Consider the following 20,277-nt stretch of genomic DNA (forward strand, 5'->3'; position numbering starts at 1 on the left):
TTCAATAAATTGTAAGCCCATGTGAATGAAAATTACAGCTATTGTCAGATGCGTAAAAAATCTTGACGACTGTAAGCTCATTAATAATTTACATAAATCGAATAAAAAAAAAGAAATAATTGCGCTTCTACGCACATTTACATATTTTTTCTTTACACAAGTGTCCTTCTTAAGTCGGTATAGAAAAAAGAAATTTCAACGTGAAGACAACGATTTCATAATGAATTACGAAAAAATTAACTTTATTTTACATTAAAGGTCTACGTAAAGACGTAAAGATGATCCCTCTCAATGTCGCTTACTTTATTCCGGACAAATAAAATTTTTTGTGCTTGCTTGGCAAATACCTCGATCTTCGTTGTGTCGCAGACGTTTTTTTGCTTTTTTTCTAAGAAAATTGTCTACCTCGTTCAAATATTTCGCAAAGATTATTTTACTGTAATCAGTAAAAGATTATTGTACCGATTAACCTTTATTTTGATAATGCAACGTAATCGAATTAACATATGAAAAGTTCTGTAAAATTTTTTTCCTTTATTTTTGCATGAATTCGATCGATATCGAATAATATACATACGCGTAGATGCGTTTATCAGTCGCAAAAATCATTTAACTAGTATTCCATTTTTTTTTATATTTGACAAAAGTTACAGAGAGATAAAACCAGGGTATCTTGGATTTTATCAGGGTTGTTTTAGGGTTACATAAGCATTGCGCAACCATGACCATGAAAGCAAATTTAAACTTCATACAATCATAACGCACGCATACACGCAGGGACAAGAGGGACTGACGGGTGGGGAATGGGGGGAGAGGGATGGGGAGGGGGGTGGGGTGGGAGAGAGAGAGAGAGAGAGAGAGAGAGAGAGAAAGAGAACTAAGAAAAACGATCGAATGGTATCGGATCGGTGGTGAAGATCTCTTTAATGGCGCGCACTTGCCAACGATACCTTCAGTTTTTGATATAGGCTCGGACTCTTCTCATCATTCTTCTCTCTTTCTGTTTCGCGCACGCGCACCACTTAAACCGTACGAAGATCTGCACGTATAAATTACTTACATGCTAAGCTTTCCCGACCGGATTCGTTCTCCTTTTCAAAACGCACACGCACGATCAGTTGCTCTTCGCGAATCGATCGATCTATCGTATCGTATCGTAGCTGCGAACAAATTCATCGACTCCGACGCACCAAGATGACTGATTACAAAGAAATTTTTGAAAACATAAAAGGTAATTCCATCTTAAAGACTTCTCTTCGATCACTCCAAAACTTTATTCAACTCGATACATCGAGTCATTTGACTTTTATTTAATGAACGATGATCCAGATCCAATACCAAAAAACATTTCCGCGATGAACGCTTTAATGACTTTTAAACGGAAATTAACGTAACAATAGATCAGATATACTCTTTTACTCTGACAATTTATTTTCTTTTCTACTGATATTCACTACGCGCGAATATCATATCACGAAAATATAGAAGAACTTTGAATTTCTGTTTAGATCCCATGGTTGACACATGGCCGTTAATGGGCTCTCCAGGGCCGATAATCTGCATCGTTTTACTATATTTACTTTTTGTTATCAAAATTGGCCCGAAAATAATGGAAAATCGTCCGGCCTTCGAACTCAAAGGCTTTTTAATAGCGTATAACGCTTTGTTAATTGTCTTTAATATATGGTTAACATCCTTGGTAAGAGTAACTCCAATCGAACTCGTTTAATCGATTATTTAGCCACGATAGCAATAATTGATAAGAAATGTGATCACTTTCAGACTACAAAAATCGATCTCAGAGCTTTGATTCGTTCGAACGGATGCAGATTGCGAACCCACCAATTGTCCAAAGACGAATCTTTAGAAACCCCGATCGATGAACAGTTACAAATTGTAACGATATAATTTTTTACATAGTATTAATATTTTTCGATCGAATTTATTTATCCCTTCTTTGTTCTTCTCCTTTTTTAATTGTCTTGCTTTTCTTTTTCATTTAATATTGCAGTTATCAACGGCAGCCTGGTGGTACTTCTTCGCTAAGATTATCGAGCTTGTAGATACGGTAAGATAAATATCATGAAAAAAAGAATCGAGTGAAAGATTTCATGACGTGTTGCGTCATCCTTAAGAAAAAACAAAGAAAAAATTAATTAATTTATCGAACGATATATAGTTTTGTGTCGAAACTCTGTGCAAATATGTACAAGAGAAGGTATTATTGAGAAATCAATTTTGAAACGTTAACAATCGTTACGGATTTCTCAAACGGAAGAAAATTTCTCAATTCTTTTGTGTCAACTCATTTGTACTAGTCTCAATTGTCTCATAAAGCATTTATCTAGCTTGCATCGATTTCTATTATTAATGCGATTTTCTTTATTTTAATAAGATAACTAAGAAACTAGGCTCTTCTTTTTTTCCGTCTTTTTCACTTTCTCATCTCTTTCTTTTTTCTGTCTTCTCCTTTTATTCCAATCTCTTTTTTTTTTTTTTTTTTTTTTTTTTTTTTTTTTTTTTTTTTTTTTCTTCTTTTCTTTTTCCAGGTATTCTTTATTTTGCGAAAGAAACAGGACCAAGTAACTTTCCTTCACATTTATCATCATAGCGCCACAGCCTTGTTCGCGTGGTGTTATCTGAAGCTACTTCCCGGTGAACAAGGTATCATCGTCGGGCTACTCAACTCTATGGTTCACATCGTTATGTATACGTATTACTTGATATCCGCATTGGGCCCAAAATACAAAAAGTATCTATGGTGGAAGAAATATATGACCTTGTTCCAACTGGTAAGTCATCCAATAAATGAATCGTTTTGTAGACAAGTACGAACAAAATAACGTATTTTTCACTTAAAACCAACACATTTGTAGATCCAATTCGTTATAATGATCGTTTATCTTGTATTAACGTTGGTAATGGACTGCAGAATGCCAAAAATCTTAACTTACTGCTTCATGACGCACGTGGTGATCTTCATGTACCTGTTCGGTAATTTCTACAGGAAAGCCTACATCAAGCAGAAACAAGTGTAAAATAATTCGCCAAGGACAATAATAAACGTAGATAGATAAATATGCACGTACATACATGTAAATCTATTACGATCTAATATTTAAGTTACGTAAAAAGTTCCGTGCGATATAAATTGTGATAAATAATCAAGATTATAATCCTTAGGTGGTATTAGGAATTCGAAATTTCTAACGGGGAATTAGATTAATTCCTTTTTGATCGATCGATCGATTATACGCCGATTAAGATAAAAGAAAAATCCAGAAAAATATTTCTTTATCAATTATTGCTGTTTACGATCTTCGAGATGTAGAGTCGATGAAGCCTATAGATCTATCTTCGCGAATCGATAGTGAGACAAGATTTGTGACGGCCCACAAACATTTATGGTTTCATGATATTTTTCGCGAAAATGAAACCGACGACGTACATTAAATAATAATATACGAACGAAGATAATGTCGAATTAATGAAGAAAAATAAATAAATATATGTCCTGTTATTAATTCTAATTCTATGAAATCTATAATCGTTTAGAATAATTATTATAGATTTCTTTTCTTCTGACATTTTTATCTTCGCTCGAACCGATCGGCGCTTTAATTGACGCTCTCTGATGTTCTCTACGTCTACACTTGATTCCTATGAGATAATATCAATAAAGAGTATATAACGTGTGTACATATGTATATATATATGTATGTATGCATGTTTATATATATATATATATATATATATATGTGTGTGTGTATAAAGAAAAGCAATGTAGAAAACATTCAGTCGAAATTTCTTCTCATTATTTCTAGATGCTCTCTATTCAAATTCGATCCTCCTCTAGATCCCTAGTCTGTCTACCTTTTATTCCCGCTACTTACAGATGGCACCAACGTCTAATTTCACATATCGCCTAACCACAAAGCACACAAGTAGAGACATTTCGAAGGAAACTTTGATTGTTTTGCGTTATAAATAATATTTTTATTAGAATGTACGAGTAGACATATTTTCCTAAATCATTGACTAAAAGATATAATTTTAGGTGCCGAGACTTGTAAAATATTGTGCAATTTCATCAAAGTGTGTCAATTGTTGAAATAACCATGACATAGCTTGCAGTGTTTGTTTCTTCCACAGAGCAGATACAGATTTTAAATTTAATCTATAATTTAATATCAATAATCGGGTAATAAAATTAAGAAACCTTTTTTTAAAATATGGAAAAAACTATAATCATTCCTCTTCTCATTGTATTATATCTGTGTACGTAAAAGACAAATATATCGGTTAAAATAATATGTATTATTTTATATTTTTAGGTAAAAGTGAATAAAAAACATTAGAGATGGAAGTAATCGAATTAGTTTCCGACGAAGAATTACCCAACAATAAAGTTAAAAGTCCCAAGATTTCTAAAGCTTGTAATAATAATTGTATAAACTTTAGATGTAAATCCGGAATTGACATGAAACCCGCGCCATCCTTTGCGTGTGCATATTATGGTGTCAATACAGAAAAGAGAAAAAAGCCTAAAGTAATATGCAAGCAATGTTTTAATGTTGCTTTGGATCACCAAAAAGTATATAATATTATTATGGAAAAATTTCTATTACTTATATCACCGTCTTTAATCAAAACTACATGGATTTTCTTATTACTTTGGCAGCAATTGGTAGCAGCACTTTTGGACCAAAAATCTTTATTGAAGTGCGATTTTCCAGATTATACGGTGGAAGTAGAAATTTCTGATAGCGATGAGTCGGACGATGAGAAGAAAAAAGACCTTGATGACAACAGTGAGATTATGTTCAAATATTCTTTTTAATAAGACTACATTCTAAACGCTGTATTTAACTTTCTTTTCTATTTTAAATCTTTTTGTCTCTTATACCTTAGATACTTATTTACCAACGGAAGTACTTTTGGATTTAGAAGAAAAATTGGATATTACGTTGCAATCTCTTTTTAAACGATACAATGTGGATTATCAAATAAAGGAAGCACAAAATGAATTGAAAAAACGGTGGAAACAAATTGATGGTATCTATATATATATTTGTGTGTGTGTGTGTGTGTGTGTGTGTGTGTGTATATGTATGCGTGTATATATTAAATAACTTTCTCAATAAAGATCTTAAGACTGCGGTATTAATAAATGTAATTCTATCGACAGAAAGAAATAAAGCCACTGATGATCAGATAAAAACATTAACTTCCCATATGGACACGTTAAGAAATAGTTTATACGAAGACTTCAGACCGCAAATTCGAATGCTTCAGGAACTTCAAATAGATGCAGATTATGAAGAAAATATTGCTCATCCGCTTGTAGCGACTAAAAAAGTCACGCAAGTACGTATGTCACCTTGTAAAATGCAGCAAGATTCTCAACCGGAAATACTGCCCATTGAGAGAGATAATAAACAAACGATAGCTTTGGATTTACCTCCTAATGGTCCTCTTGTCAAAGCCCAACCAGAAATCGACAGTATCGTTTACATCATGAAACATCCTCTCATGCGATGGATTAAAGCAAAGGTAAAGAAAAAAACAAAAAAAAAAAAAAAAAAAAAAAAAAAAACAAAAAAAAACAAAAAATAAAGAAAAGAAAAGAAAAAATAAACAGAAACAAAACAAAACAAAACAAAAAAAAATAATGAAAAAAATGTTGATTACCCAAACAATTCCGTCTGGGAAATAATGCTCTTTTTAGGTACAAAATGTAGTTTCCAAAAGTCCATTACACTGTAGGGTAAGATTATTGCAAAAAAAGTACAATTCAGTTATCAAGTCTGTATTTGGTAAACAAATTGCTGTAGCAGTACCAAGTAAAGTTCTAATTCCTGTCGGTACCAGAGTCATCGCTGTCTTTCACGATACGGAAAATTATGAAAAAATCGTTGAGAAATTGGATACTTCAAATTTTTATAGCGGAGTAATCGCAGAACCTCCCAAATCTACCAATAAGTACAGGTTAACGATAATAAGAAATATTTCTTGGATGTTATTTATATAATTGGATTATTTGAATAATTATTCTTATACGTCGATGATGTTAACTTGCCAGATACTTGGTGTTCTTTGATGACGGATACGTACAGTATGTTACACACAAAGATATCTTTGTGGTATCCGAAAGTTCTCCTAGAGTTTGGGAAGACGTAGCTACTGAGTCACGGGATTTCGTAAGAAAATACATGGAAACATATCCAGAAAGACCTATGGTAAAACTACAAAATGGTCAGGTAGTAAAGACCGAATGGAATGCTAAATGGTGGATTGCAAGGGTTAAACAAGTAGATGCGAGTCTTGTGCAAATGTACTTTGATGCAGATCAAAGAACAGAATGGATTTATAGAGGTTCTGCCAGATTGGGACCCTTATATCTTGAACTATTAAAAGCAAATGCTAGGCAGCAGGGTCATCATGCTTCTATCAATACGTCTACTCGTCATCGTATTCCTGTTACTACTAATGTAAGCATTTTTCATACCGTTTAAAATAATTTTCCTTTTCAATCAGTACTCCTATTTATTTATAGAAAAATAATCTACCTTATGTCGAATATACTTCGAACGTAGAAGTAGACGAGGAGGCAAAAAATATTCAAATAGGAAAGCAATCGGACACTGTACCTAATGAAAATCAAAATTTCAGTACACCTAAATCAGCCTCTGCAATAGCACCATCGCAGTCTCGTGCTGTCGCTAAGAAAAGTACTAGTAAAAAACCAATAGGGACAGATACAGCTATTTGTAATCCTACTCCAGAAATGAAATCTGCTCATAGCATTGTCGTAAGTAACAACGCATAAAATGCAATTAAAATATTGTGCGTGCGTGCGTGCGTGCGTGCGTGCGTGCGTGCGTGCGTGCGTGCGTGCGTGCCCGAAATATTAATAAACGTTATTAGAATATAGAAAATATTCCTTTTCATAGTATTATCAAACACAAAACGAGATTCAAACGAAGAAATTCGTTCCTCATAAATGTGGACCACAATGTATACAAAGCATATCTTTTACACCAGATGATTTAAAAGGATACTCGCCCCTTTCGATTCCGCTATTATGTGGTTGGAATAGACAACTCTGTAAATTTCCTAAAGGTAAAAAAGTTATATTGTATCAAGCACCATGCGGTGTAAGATTACGAAACATGGAAGAGCTACATCATTATCTTCGTCGTACTGGTAGTCCAATGTCAGTAGATTTATTTGATTTTGATTATTGGGTCCATTGTCTGGCAGAGTTTGTTTTAGACAAATGCTTTGTTAACATTAAAGTAAGTAGATGTCAGAATTATTTTTCTATATAATTTCACACGATAAATGAGATTAAAATGATTTGACGATATTTCTCAATTTTATTAATTACTAAGTTGATATAATCTGAAATATGTACTCGCAGGATCTTAGTTATGGAGTAGAAAATGTCCCAATACCGTGCGTGAATGAATTAGATCACGCTTTACCCGATACTATTAGATATAGTACTCAAAGGGAACCAACAGAAGGTGTAAACTTAAATTTAGATCCAAATTTTCTTTGTAGCTGTGATTGCGAAGACGATTGCCAGGTAGCAATATATATATATATATATATATATATATATATATATATATATATATATATATATATATATATATATTTGCTTGTATGAAGCATCATTTATTAAGTATCATTGACTTTAATCATATTTTATAATGAAAATCTGCCTGTGCAGGATAAAACAAAATGTCAATGTTGGCAACTAACGATACAAGGAGCAACCTTGGGAGGAAGAGTACCAAATACAGCTGTTGGTTATGTTTATAAACGTTTACCAGAACCAGTAACCACTGGTATTTATGAGTGTAATTCTGGTTGCAAGTGCGCCGTAAAAACATGTCTGAACAGAGTTGTACAGCATCCACTTAAATTGAAATTACAAGTCTTCAAAACGGCACCTCGAGGTTGGGGCATAAGGTGTCTCACTGACATTCCACTTGGTTCTTTTATTTGTATCTATGCCGGACGGCTATTGACTGAACAGGTGAACAAGTTGAGATGAAATTTTTCTCAATGAATCATCTATGAAATTAATATATTATCATTGATATTTTGTTTCCATGGCACGCAGGGTGCAAACGAAGGTGGAAAAAATTATGGAGATGAGTATCTTGCAGAATTAGATTACGTTGAAGTTGTGGAAGGTATGAAAGAAGGTTACGAAGGTGATGTTTTTGATCCAGAAATATCCATAACTCCTGCAGAAGATAAGAAAAAAGAAAATGTTGCAAGCGACGAAGAGTATAATACCAAGAACAATACAAATGATTCTGATGAAGATTTCAACATCAGTAAATACGTAAATTTTTCAGTAGACTCAAATGAACCTTCTATCAGGTACATTAAAAAATATCACGAGAATATACTAACTATGATTTCATAAGTGAAATATATCTTATCCTATTACTCTATATCCTATTTATTGTCGTTGTAACAATTAAATTTTACATTTACAGTTATGTGTAATTTCAGGAAGCGTCTTAGGAAACGTAAAAGAGGCGAAACTAATCAAGATGGCTCGGAGGAGAACAGCGAAGATGGAAGTACTACAAAAAGTTTAGAAAATCTTGCTACAAAATCTTCTACGCTTGAAAATCGTTCAACGGATCAAGATACAGTTATAATAAGCGACGAAGAAGAAAATCGAAGTAGTAGACGCGAACCAAGTAGATTTGACCCATCGGTAGAGCCTATGCAATTAGATAGACCAAAGTTTAAATCTGTAAGGGATTTTTATGGAGAGGATGAGGCTGTTTACATTATGGATGCCAAAACAACCGGAAATATAGGCCGTTACTTAAATGTAAATATTTACAAATTCTCTTTAGAGTTCTCATTGTCATAGATTAACCATTACACCATTTCTTTCCAGCATTCTTGTGACCCAAACGTTTTTGTCCAAAACGTATTTGTAGATACGCACGATGTACGTTTTCCCTGGGTGGCATTTTTTGCTTTAAATTACATTAGAGCAGGTCAAGAATTAACATGGAATTATAGTTATGACGTAGGTAGCATACCAGGTAAAGTAATTATTTGTAAATGCGGCGCATCAAATTGCAGAGGACGACTTCTCTAAGGTACATAAAAGATTTATTAATTTTTTCTTTTTCGCTTTTTCCCCTCCCCCCATAATAGAACAAAGTCACATTTAATTGCAGAGCATACTACTACGAGGAGCAATATACATTTGTTACAAGTACAAACGAAATAGCGATAAGAATTTTCTAAGAGACGTTCATTTTTTCTAAACAATAACGCAACTGATGTCCACGTCGCATGTGTACAAGTGTGAAGGAAACGTGATGGGAAAAAGGGAGGAAGATTTTTAAATAATGCAGATTTTTTTATATACTACAAGGTGGGACTATTATGCTGTCCTTTAGAAAAGTTCTAAAGGGAAAAGATAAACACAATTGTATTATCAATGTATACATGTATTCATTTTGCAAACATCCAAATGTGACATAACATTAAAACAGAACAAAAATATACAAAACGCATGTTATATATTGCATAAATTCATCGATTATATATTACAGTCTTTTCCTCTTTAGCCTGTTCCACTAAGCAGACATCTACATATGTGTCATAATATTTTGCTAACTTTGTTATTAAACAATCTGTTTAATTTTGTACCACCTACTAGTAGAAGGGATGCAATGCATGTGGATGAATGCCGTACCAATCAAGTTGGTATTAAATCTCACAGAATAGGCCAGTTGAATGCGCAGCACTCTAATAAACTATTAGTCATGTGTATGAAGTTGACAAGAGAGTCAACAAAATTCATAACAATGCTCCAATGAGTTATGATTTTTGATTGTTGTACATTTTTTTTATATCTTCCGAGACAATATATATGAGATATGATCTTCACAAACGCATTCGTAATCTTTTTTGACATAGTTTATATTTAAGAAAAAGAAACTTTTAACCAGGATTAAAAATAAAGTAATCTCAAAAAATAATGCAAATGGAAACTCACATTGTTAGATATTCCATTTTTAGTAATACTTAATGTTCATATTGTAACTAAATTCTTTTTTTTCCCTTTTTTTTTCTTTTCTCTTTTTTTTTTTTTTTTTTTTTTTTTTTCTTTTCTTTTTTTCTTAATTTCAGTGATTACAAATATAAGATTTAAAGCAGCCTTCGTAAAAGATATGTGAAAGGAATGATCGATATTAATAAACAAATAATAAATAGATTAAAATGAATTCATTTTATAGAATGTATCAAAATATTCTCTACAGTATAATTTGGTTAAATTGGAAAAATAATATTAATTCCAATGCATATAACACATAAAAAGATGTTACTATACAGTATAAATTTAGAACTTATACTTATTGGTATAATTGAAAATCTACTAAAAAATAATTCCCTGATTATGTATCTTTCATGTGCGACATATCGTTATAAAACTGTGACCCCCATATTTCTGACAGCTTTCATTTAAAACACACACACACACACACACACACACACATATATATATATACATGTGTGTGTGTGTATATATATATGTATATAAATATGATGGTTAAAAGTATGCACGAAATTAAAAACAAAGCAATCGCGATATTATATTAAGAACATTAACATACTAGAATAAAAAAAGTTATCGCCTTGTATACGTTTGGATTTCTGCTAGTGCATTCTGAGAAGTTGTTTGATTTCTTCTTTCTCGGCGGCATTCAAATAACTTGTCCCATCGGGAGTTAATCCATCCGGTCTAGCACCTTTTTCTAATAATAACTTAACGCAATGAGTATGGCCTTCCCAAATTGCAGCCAGTAATGTTGTTATACCATGCTTATCTGTAGCCTGAAAAATTATCATCAACATTAGATTTATTTAATCGTTTAAATATATTTCTCTACTGCAGTATGACGTTTTAAGAAGTTTTGAGAGGATTAAGTTTAATAACTTACATTAGCATCCGCACCCTTCTCTAAAAGATATCTAACTACATCATATTGTCCATAATCTGCAGCATAATGTAATGGTGTTCTTCCATCTATCATTTGATTTACATCGATATTCTGTTGGGTAAACACATATGTATATATGCGTGCGTGCGTGCGCGTGTCTGTGTGTGTGTGTGTATGTGTTGTGTGTGCGAGCGCGCGCGCGCGTGTGTGTGATGTGTATACACGCAAATAAGATGAAAAGTAAAATTTTAGATGAAGCAAAAGGTAGCAGGAAATATATTTCAATGGAATGATATACTTTATAACATATAAAAAATGTAGAATATATTAAAATAAAATATATGTAGCATCATTATCGATGCTACACTTTTAATCTTAAAAGATAATTACAAAGCAAAATTGGTCGGCAGCTGTTATTTAAGCGATTAGCAAATTGCTGCATCATGTGAACGATGCACTGATTACTGATTAGTTAAATAAAGCGATAAAGAAGAGAGAAAAGAAGGGAAAAAAAAAAAAAAAAGAAAAAAAAAAAAAAAAAAAAAAAAAAAAAAATTGGTCGTTGTAATATATAGCGTGCAAAGTTATAATTTGTAAAAATGATTAAAGTCTACGAAAGAAGATGTCATATTTGCCTTATTCTCAACGATATCCCGAACTTGCTCGAGATCACCATTTTTTATTCCCCAAACGAGTTCGCTCATTTTTTTCGTAAATCTATTGAAACAAACTCTTGTTGTCAAGCAATAGACGTATCCAATATAAAATTGTAACCGCTTGTATGAATTACGTGACGGATCTTACATCCATCAGATTTGGTTAAGCACTCGAACGAAAGAATAGACCGAACGTGATGTCAGGATGTAAAAAAATTGTATGCGGTAAGCTTATAAAAAGCGTGGCGGCGTTAGCGCTCCATTCTACTGATACGGCAAATACACGCGTTGGGCGCGATAAATTGAAAGTTCCAATGAAACGTTACCGCTAATAATAATAATATATCTCTATAATATAAACGAAAATCAATAAAAAATGTAATACGATATATCTCGATGCGAGGAATACGATAAATATCTCTCGATATGTTTATAAATCGTATGATATAATAAATAATTTCGTATGGATGTAGTTTTGAAATTCGACTACCAGGGAGCGCATAGATGGTAAGGGAACGTGGGCGCACCTATTAAACGAACGAGAGGCGTTATTCGAAGCCCTTGCTTTCCTACCTTTTTTACGAGTTTGGCTCCCCTGATCATAATTCACAACAGTAGTGGTGCCGGTTGTATTATAGGTTAAATTTGTGTGATTTTGTGTGACTTACTATTAGCTTTACTTAGAATTGTGAAAATGGACAATCGGATTACGATATGTGACCCGGATGAGGAAGAAATAGACAATGAAATATTTCGAGATATCGAGCCAGTCAAGTGGATTAACGATGATCCAAATTATGGCTTGGATGAAATCAACATGTTCTTCCATAGGGTGGATTCAGATCAGATCATATATGAGGAGAAAAAGAAAAAATGTAAATTTATCGGTAAATATGTTATGGGGGATGTACTTGGTGAAGGTAGTTATGGTAAGGTGAAAGAAGTACTGGATTCAGAAACTCTGTGTCGAAGAGCTGTTAAGATTCTAAAAAAGAAAAAGCACCTTAAACTCCCAAATGGAGAAATTCAACGGTATGCTATATTAGCATGTAATAATATGAGTATATGGATATATGTGTATAAACGTTGGTGCGCACAGCATACATACATATTTACACATATTTATTCTTTATCTTCTGCAATTCACCATGGAAGTTGTCACTCCTTCTATGGAATAATTTTCATTTTTAAGAATCCAAGTTGTATCTTTTATTTATTTATTTATTTATTTATTTATTTGTTTGTTTTCTTTTTCCGCAATGATTACTTTAATGATTGGAAAAATCATGGAATCTCTTGCCTTTTGTAAATTACTTTTATCATATTTCATTGTTGCAAATTTTTCCCTTTGTTAAACATTCTCACACATATAATTATATAAATTAGATGTATTTCACTTTGATTTCAATTGCCATCTATATTGCATAACAATATATAAAAATGTTACTAACACAAATGATAATATTTATATATTATTAGTAATAAATTAATTATTTGTGTCGAATAAATTATAATATTATTACTTTTGAATAACTTGAAATTGTAATGTTACATGACTTTTTGTCATAAAATTGCATTCCTACAACATGCATCATGTTGTAAAGAAAATATAACTATATACGTTCATAGTTGAACCAAACACTGATCGTATACACATATAGATTAATTTATTTGTATATACATTTTGATTATTTCTGATGTTCATTAACAGGGAAATAAAGCTATTAAGAATATTAAAACATAAGAACGTCATTAACCTTGTAGATGTTCTTTATAATGATGAAAAGAGAAAGATGTACCTAATTATGGAATTTTGTGTATGTGGATTGCAGGTAAAGTTCAATGAATTTCAAACTTTATTGTGCAAAATTATTTAACATATACATGCATACATACCGAAGATAAAAAAGAAAAATAGTATATACGTTATGTATTTTTATTTTATAATTTATCGAGTATGCGTATAAATGTAATCTTATGATAGAAGGCATGAAATATTAATTTAACATTTCTAAAGGAAAATATTAATACAAAATGCCTCATCTTAATATACACGAGGAAATAACTATTGCATTTAATAATTAGAAAGTAGAGATTTGCGTAAAAATACATAATAGCAATTTTGTTTTTTTTTTTAAATTGTTGATATTGGTTTGCTTTTATAAATAGAATGATTTTTTATATTAAACGCGCGCGTGTGTCTGTGTGCGTGCGTGCGTGCGTGCGTGCGCGCGCGTGTGTGTGTGTGTGTATAGATATATGACTAGTAACATAAGAAAGGATTGCATGGAGTTGACAACAAATAGATTTCTATTTATTAGATTCTTTACAGGACATGTTGGAAAGTACACCTCTGAAGAAGCTTCCACTTTGGCAGGCACATGACTATTTTTGTCAGCTGTTAGATGGCTTAGAGTATCTTTATAGTAAAGGAATAGTACATAAAGACATAAAACCTGGAAATCTGTTATTGACATTAGATGGTACCTTAAAAATTAGTGACTTTGGAGTTGCAGAGGTATGAACTTGTGGAAATGTATTTTTACAAAAGAGAAACTAATTAAATATTTCTTAATTGTTTCTGTTTTTCCTCTTTTTTCTTTTTTCTTTTTTTTTTTTTTTTCTTTTTTATATTTTAATGATATATCTTTCTCATCTTGCAAGGCACTAGATATGTTTTCTATAGATGATACATGCAAAATGGGTCAAGGTTCTCCAGCCTTTCAACCACCCGAAATTGCAAATGGCTGTGAAACATTTTCAGGATTTAAAGTAGATATATGGAGCAGTGGAGTTACACTGTAAGTTTAATAACATGAGATTACTTAAAATCTTTACCAAATAGTAATACATAGTTACTTCCATTTTGTATAGATATAATATAACAACAGGTCAGTATCCTTTTGAAGGAGACACTATATATAAATTATATGAGAACATTGGGAAAGGTGAATATACAATACCGGAAGAAGTAGAGGAACCCTTAAGATCCCTTATAGAAGGGATGCTGCAAAAAGACGCGGAAGATAGATTTACGTTGCAACAAGTGAAAAGACATCCTTGGACCATATGTAGGCATCCTAGAACGGAAAGCGAAGTGCCTTTACCTCCCTTGAGGGGAAGTAAATGTCACAGTATGACTGTATTACCGTACCTGATGGAATATCACTATGGGATTGATGACAATCCGACATATTATACGGAACATCAACTTAATGGTACCCGAAATTTGATATTTTTAAGGAGCATGATATCTTTCTTAAGAGAATAAAAATATCTATATGTTATAGAAATTGCCTCTTTACATTTATGTACGATTCATTTATTTTTGCCGTTTAGACGCAATATATAAAAATTTATAAATATACTTTCATTTTTATAGAGGAAAGAAGACTTCAAGAAATGGATAGGACTAGCGAAGATCAAAAGCCAACCTGTAATAATTATTGTAATAATAAATCAAATACACATAGCAAAAGAAGATGGCGCAAACCAATATCATGTATCGGTATTAAAAAGTTTCCATCTTGCAAACCTTCGTGATTTGGCACAATACTGTTTCATGGTATTAAATATTTTACTGGTAGTTACAAAGTTTCTCTACTGGGGAGATGACTGAGTGTTTGTTGACAGCGCAACACTTTTGAACTAGTTCAAAAGCGCATAAATGTAAACATTTGTGATATTAATATTAAATAGTTATATCGAGAGGTCCACGATACACTATTGATTGTGGATTAAATTATTTCTAATTCGTAAGAGAAAAGTATCGTTTGTTTATGTGTGTCATAATGAAATTATGAGTAATAAGATTGCCTCTAACTATGATACATATTAGAATTTCTTTCTATATTTAATTTTGTAAATTAAGATCATCCAAGTATAGTGATAATAGTCAACTTATATTGTCTCTATTAATTGAGATATGCTAATACCGGTGTAGCAGAGTTTTTAGACTCTTATTTATACTATATCAGTTTACGAAAAATTAACACAGATATTTTATAATTCAAGATGGCAAGTCAGTTTTCAATAAAAAATTCTTGCTCGATTCGATTATAACATATTATAATTACATTTACATCAATCTGTAACTATCAGGTCAGTCCAAAAGTTCGTGCGCATTTTTGCCACATACATACATGCTATTAATGCGCACGAACTTTTGGACTGACCTAATATAATAAGAGGAAGAAGCAAGAAGGATAAAAAGAAAAAAAAAAAAAATGTTCAATATTTATAGAAATGAAAGAAAATCAACCAATTTTATCTTATATATATTGTTCAATGTAATTATACTTAAATAATGACGCCAGCATGACTAGGATACGTAGTATTTTTTTAAGTGAGATGATTTTTTTCTACTGTACATTAACTTAATTGAATGAACACTATGTAAATATGGAATACAGGTATTCGTAATCGCAACAAGGGAAGTTTGTATCTGCTTAAATCGCATATTATATGTCATATTATGCAATGGTTAATATATTCCATTTTCAATGGTAGAGAGCGATCATCGTGATAAGTAAAATTTTTTCCAAATGAAAACAAGTTATAAAACATTTAGCGATGACTACCTATAAATGGTACAATAGATTGTTACAAGCAAAAAATACATGATTTTTTATATTTATATATTAGTACGTTTACAAGAGTTTATTATAATATTATGTATAACGCATAATTCAACTACCAAGATAATGCAGATACTGTTTCCCCTGAAAAAATTTTATAAATATGATTGAATAAGTATTAAAAATTATTTGAAATGTATAGGATGTACATATAAAGAATGCCTCTATAAACTTGTCTCGGTTATACATAATACCAACTACATGGAATATATTATAAATTGAAAGCATAAACACATTACCTGTATATCTTCGTCTACAATAATATATCGATTTCATCTCTTTCATTAAATACCGTGTTGAATATTCGCATATTGACAATATTGTTATACATTTTGGAAAATCAGTTTAGCGGTATACTTGTTTAATGATACATTTTCTTTTCTTTTTTAATTTTTCCATTTGACATTCTACACATATATTATCGAAACAGTAGATATTCGAGAAAAGAAAAAAGAAAAAGAAAACAAAACGAAAGATCAGGATGGTGCTAAACGGATAAAAAAATTTAGATGTTACGTATTGTGAGATAAAGAAAAAGGGAAAAAAGAAAAAAAAAAAAAAAAAAAAAAAAAAAGAAGTACGATATTATAATATAATAATCATTATGCATTAATAGAAAACAAACTTGTTTTGGTCAGAAATCTATCGTGTAACGATGGACTTATAGACGCATTATGGGAAAGAATGTATAATTTGTATTAAAAAAAAATTAATCCAATTGACTTTAATTAAAGAATGTAAGTAGAATGTAAGATCGAACCATTAGAGTTTTGTAATTTATCTCTTCTATTAAGGAATTCAGATGCCTAAATGTCACTTGAAAGTGAAACTATGCAGTATAGATTACAATAATTTTTATTATAGACATTTAAAAATATAATAGATATAATTTAATTACTAAAACAATACGAGAATTATAAACGAGAACAACAGTTTTTATTTTGTTTAGCAATTGTTGCTCGTGTTTGCAGAAGGTAATAGATGCAAGATAAATATAATAAGCATATTAAATGTTTATACGATAACAACTTTTTGACCTTGCATATCATACGAAAAAATCACGAATTCTAAACAAAATATACTTGTACAATTATTACATAAAATTAATGTATGCCTGTATAAAAAAAAAAAAAAAGGAATGTAAAGTGATTCCCCTGTCATGTTTTTATCGGGGCAATATTTATATATATATATACATACATATATTTTTATTGTAATACAGAATGTAATCTTGTTTGCCCGTATGTGCTATTAAAGTAGCAATATAGCTCGTAAGAATTATAGTCATATTCTTTGAAAAAAAAAAAGGAAAAAAAAAAAAACATACACATACACACACAAACACACACAGAGAATGGATTATATTAAATAACGAAATATTTCCTTTTAACTGAAATTATAGAGATAATTAAATTTTACGTATGTTAAAGCATATGATAGATATATCAAATAATTGCATAAATAGTCATCTATGCTATACAATTCCTTTGCAATATATCATCGAAATATTAATTAATTATGCGCGTTTATGCTACTTTAATAATATCACGTGTCAATTATATATTCATTTATGCATAAAGTTGCTTACCGAAAGTGCAAACGTTCAGATAAGCATAATAATATAATAATTACAAGGCCATTGGATTATGTCTGAAATGCTCTTGCATTCGTCATTATACATTTGTCAAATGATTCTTAATCATGCACAAAGTGTCCTAAAGATGAATATTTTCTTTTCATTACTAATATCAATTTGGGAATACGATTAAGATAGGCCATAATCTGTTTCTGTATTATATCATATTCTATCGGCTGAGTGTATCATACCGATCGATGTTGTATATATGTATGTATAAGTTTGTATCGTAGAATAGACATTTAAAAATAATTTACAGATGTACTAACGTATTAGCAAAATTGTGAATATACTGCCATTCAGCCTTGTTCAGATGTTGTTTTAATTGGAAGCGTTGGATAAGTTAATGAATGAATATAATGAGTAATATGAACATTTCAGAATAACTATTACAGTAAACATATTTTTAATATTTTTACAGTATTTATTTATACAGCATATTTTCAATCTTCTCGCATTTATTTATTAGTTAGCACATACGTATATCATATATATATATATATATATATAATATATATATATATATATAATATATATATATATATATATATATATATATATATATATATATGATATACACTCGCGATAACTGTACGGAGAACAAATAATTTGTTAGCTGAAAACTTTTCGGTTGATAGGTAAGTATATACATACAGGTATGCTTAACGCGAAATGTCTAAAGGAAAAAAATGCATAACAGACGAGCCGGCATCTGTTAGTAAAAGGTAACACGCTAATGCATTGAGGCTATTCACCACCTTTCGCTCGTAGCATATGCGACTTCAACGACGAGGATATGGACAAAATATGAATTACAAGTGCAATAGTCTCCCCACTATACAACGAAACCTCGCCGATTATCTTCTATCCCACCGATGACGAATCCATCCCTCGATCATTTAGCCTGGAAAAAAAGAAGGGGAAAACAAGAAAGATGCGATAGAACGAGCATACGAGCGTGAAAACGATAAAAGTGATATAACGAGGGATAGACATCTTGAAGATTGCTCCATCTGAGCATAATGAAAGGAATCAAACTTGATTTGAGATACTTCCTTGCTGAAAGGAGAAGAAAGAGAAACTAGAATAATTGAACTAGTATAATCGTTTCAATTATTATATGACTACGCTTTTCAATAAATAGGGACTATGCTTTTTTGTTAAAAATACGGAAGACCGTTCTTAGAAAAGCTTTCACTACCCGATTCGTCCTATCTCTGGCTTATCCGAACGAGAAAAGGTAATTAATTGATCTGATAGTTGATCTGAAAATATCTAAAAATTGATAAAAAGAATATCTTATCGCGATCACTCAATACTTTTTTACGAAATAACTACAACCAAAATCACCCATACCAATTGTCCTCGATATGATCAGAGAGACTTAAAAATTTATTTACTATTTAAAAAGTTCTGCGAAAGCACTTATCCGCGATTTAGGTCGAAATTTAATGGTGGTTGAAAATTGAGGTAGATCGATATAGAAGTTGGTTGAGATTCTCTTTGATGATGCACTGACTCTAAAACGCTGTAATTATTTATTAACGACGGTCATTAAATTTAGCAACAAACTTTGCGAACAAATACTGACTTTATTGCTTGCAACAATCGATTCCCTCGTTGCTCCACTCATAATTGCAATGAAGTTCTGAAAAAAATAAAATAAAAACAAAATTATTAGTACTATTGTTGCAATGAGAAATTGTTGAAAATATTAAAGAAATATTTTATTCAAAAATATACTTAAGTCTTCGTTGTTGTACGACGAGAATATAAAAAAACTGCGTCAAAAACTGCGAAAACAAGATTTATTGGAATGAACGGCTGGAAGAGTTATCGTGGCTTCTCCTGCGAAACACATTTCCTTGCGTTTAGAATTGATTAGAAAATTTGAGAATCGCACGCGAACAAGCAAAGAATCATTTACGGAAATAAAAAATACGATTCACAGCGTGCATATGTAATCAGTAATAGGAGTATGAATTTTTCTTTCAAGGGATTTTTCAAGGGGGTTACCATTATACGAAATATATTTTTCACGAAAAACGTTGAAAGCTGCCTTCACAAGAACAATTAATTTAATCATAATTCTTGATCGATTTTGATGAGCAATGTATCGTTTTAAAGATAAGCTTTAAGCAAGGATAAGGCTTTTACGAATTTTGGAAAAGTTTCATTTTTACGCATAAACTATTCTCGAAGAAACATTCATTTTTTGACCACGATTTTTGCCGAAAAAGATGAAGCTTTTTTCAAAAAATTCGGAAAAAAACCATATTCTCATTTAAACCTTCAGCTTTAAAATGAGATCTTGTTTATAAAAATCGTTTAAGAATTACACTTGTACTGAT

At 31.2% G+C, this 20,277-nt stretch overlaps 4 protein-coding genes and 1 long non-coding RNA gene across 5 annotated transcripts; 3 read left to right on the plus strand and 2 right to left on the minus strand.

Annotated features, from left to right (window-relative positions):
• The first annotated feature begins 899 nt into the window (after positions 1–899).
• Positions 900–3,699, plus strand: LOC124947070 (elongation of very long chain fatty acids protein). The gene is made up of 6 exons (XM_047488720.1): positions 900–1,231; positions 1,509–1,699; positions 1,783–1,896; positions 2,012–2,068; positions 2,550–2,792; positions 2,877–3,699. The coding sequence occupies exons 1-6, from the start codon at positions 1,195–1,197 to the stop codon at positions 3,036–3,038; spliced, it is 804 nt and encodes a 267-aa protein (XP_047344676.1). The 5' UTR covers positions 900–1,194; the 3' UTR covers positions 3,039–3,699.
• Positions 3,700–3,729: 30 nt separating this feature from the next.
• LOC124947055 (histone-lysine N-methyltransferase eggless) lies at positions 3,730–9,588 on the plus strand. Its single transcript, XM_047488663.1, has 15 exons — positions 3,730–4,201; positions 4,335–4,594; positions 4,682–4,811; positions 4,912–5,055; positions 5,189–5,553; positions 5,729–5,988; positions 6,083–6,491; positions 6,557–6,811; positions 6,954–7,298; positions 7,424–7,591; positions 7,739–8,047; positions 8,135–8,400; positions 8,536–8,866; positions 8,936–9,143; positions 9,225–9,588. Exons 2-14 carry the CDS (start codon positions 4,361–4,363, stop codon positions 9,140–9,142), a joined length of 3,423 nt encoding a protein of 1,140 aa, XP_047344619.1. The 5' UTR covers positions 3,730–4,201; positions 4,335–4,360; the 3' UTR covers position 9,143; positions 9,225–9,588.
• Positions 9,485–11,895, minus strand: LOC124947076 (myotrophin). Its single transcript, XM_047488730.1, has 3 exons — positions 11,633–11,895; positions 10,998–11,108; positions 9,485–10,890 (listed from the first exon to the last, which is right to left on the minus strand). The coding sequence occupies exons 1-3, from the start codon at positions 11,699–11,701 to the stop codon at positions 10,714–10,716; spliced, it is 357 nt and encodes a 118-aa protein (XP_047344686.1). The 5' UTR covers positions 11,702–11,895; the 3' UTR covers positions 9,485–10,713.
• Positions 9,738–18,233, plus strand: LOC124947058 (serine/threonine-protein kinase STK11). The gene is made up of 6 exons (XM_047488670.1): positions 9,738–12,685; positions 13,365–13,485; positions 13,986–14,171; positions 14,318–14,454; positions 14,528–14,871; positions 15,036–18,233. Exons 1-6 carry the CDS (start codon positions 12,348–12,350, stop codon positions 15,194–15,196), a joined length of 1,287 nt encoding a protein of 428 aa, XP_047344626.1. The 5' UTR covers positions 9,738–12,347; the 3' UTR covers positions 15,197–18,233.
• A 272-nt stretch (positions 18,234–18,505) lies between these two features.
• Positions 18,506–20,024, minus strand: LOC124946976. Its single transcript, XR_007100254.1, has 3 exons — positions 19,670–20,024; positions 19,518–19,574; positions 18,506–19,454 (listed from the first exon to the last, which is right to left on the minus strand). It is a non-coding gene; the product is annotated as an uncharacterized LOC124946976 (long non-coding RNA).
• Positions 20,025–20,277: the final 253 nt, after the last annotated feature.

This window comes from Vespa velutina, chromosome 2 (genome assembly GCF_912470025.1).
Source record: "Vespa velutina chromosome 2, iVesVel2.1, whole genome shotgun sequence".
NCBI lineage: Eukaryota > Metazoa > Arthropoda > Insecta > Hymenoptera > Vespidae > Vespa > Vespa velutina.

Coding starts and splice junctions, on each gene's coding strand:
- LOC124947058 (XM_047488670.1), top strand. CDS start 12,348: ATGGACAATCGGATTACGATATGTGACCCGGATGAGGAAGAAATAGAC. Junction 13,486..13,985: donor TTTGTGTATGTGGATTGCAG/GTAAAGTTCAAT, acceptor GATTCTTTACAG/GACATGTTGGAAAGTACACC. Junction 14,872..15,035: donor TACGGAACATCAACTTAATG/GTACCCGAAATT, acceptor TCATTTTTATAG/AGGAAAGAAGACTTCAAGAA.
- LOC124947076 (XM_047488730.1), bottom strand. CDS start 11,701: ATGAGCGAACTCGTTTGGGGAATAAAAAATGGTGATCTCGAGCAAGTT. Junction 11,109..11,632: donor GGGATATCGTTGAGAATAAG/GCAAATATGACA, acceptor TTTACCCAACAG/AATATCGATGTAAATCAAAT. Junction 10,891..10,997: donor AGAAGGGTGCGGATGCTAAT/GTAAGTTATTAA, acceptor ATAATTTTTCAG/GCTACAGATAAGCATGGTAT.
- LOC124947055 (XM_047488663.1), top strand. CDS start 4,361: ATGGAAGTAATCGAATTAGTTTCCGACGAAGAATTACCCAACAATAAA. Junction 5,056..5,188: donor ACGGTGGAAACAAATTGATG/GTATCTATATAT, acceptor TTCTATCGACAG/AAAGAAATAAAGCCACTGAT. Junction 8,048..8,134: donor GACGGCTATTGACTGAACAG/GTGAACAAGTTG, acceptor CATGGCACGCAG/GGTGCAAACGAAGGTGGAAA.
- LOC124947070 (XM_047488720.1), top strand. CDS start 1,195: ATGACTGATTACAAAGAAATTTTTGAAAACATAAAAG. Junction 1,232..1,508: donor AATTTTTGAAAACATAAAAG/GTAATTCCATCT, acceptor ATTTCTGTTTAG/ATCCCATGGTTGACACATGG. Junction 2,069..2,549: donor TTATCGAGCTTGTAGATACG/GTAAGATAAATA, acceptor TTCTTTTTCCAG/GTATTCTTTATTTTGCGAAA.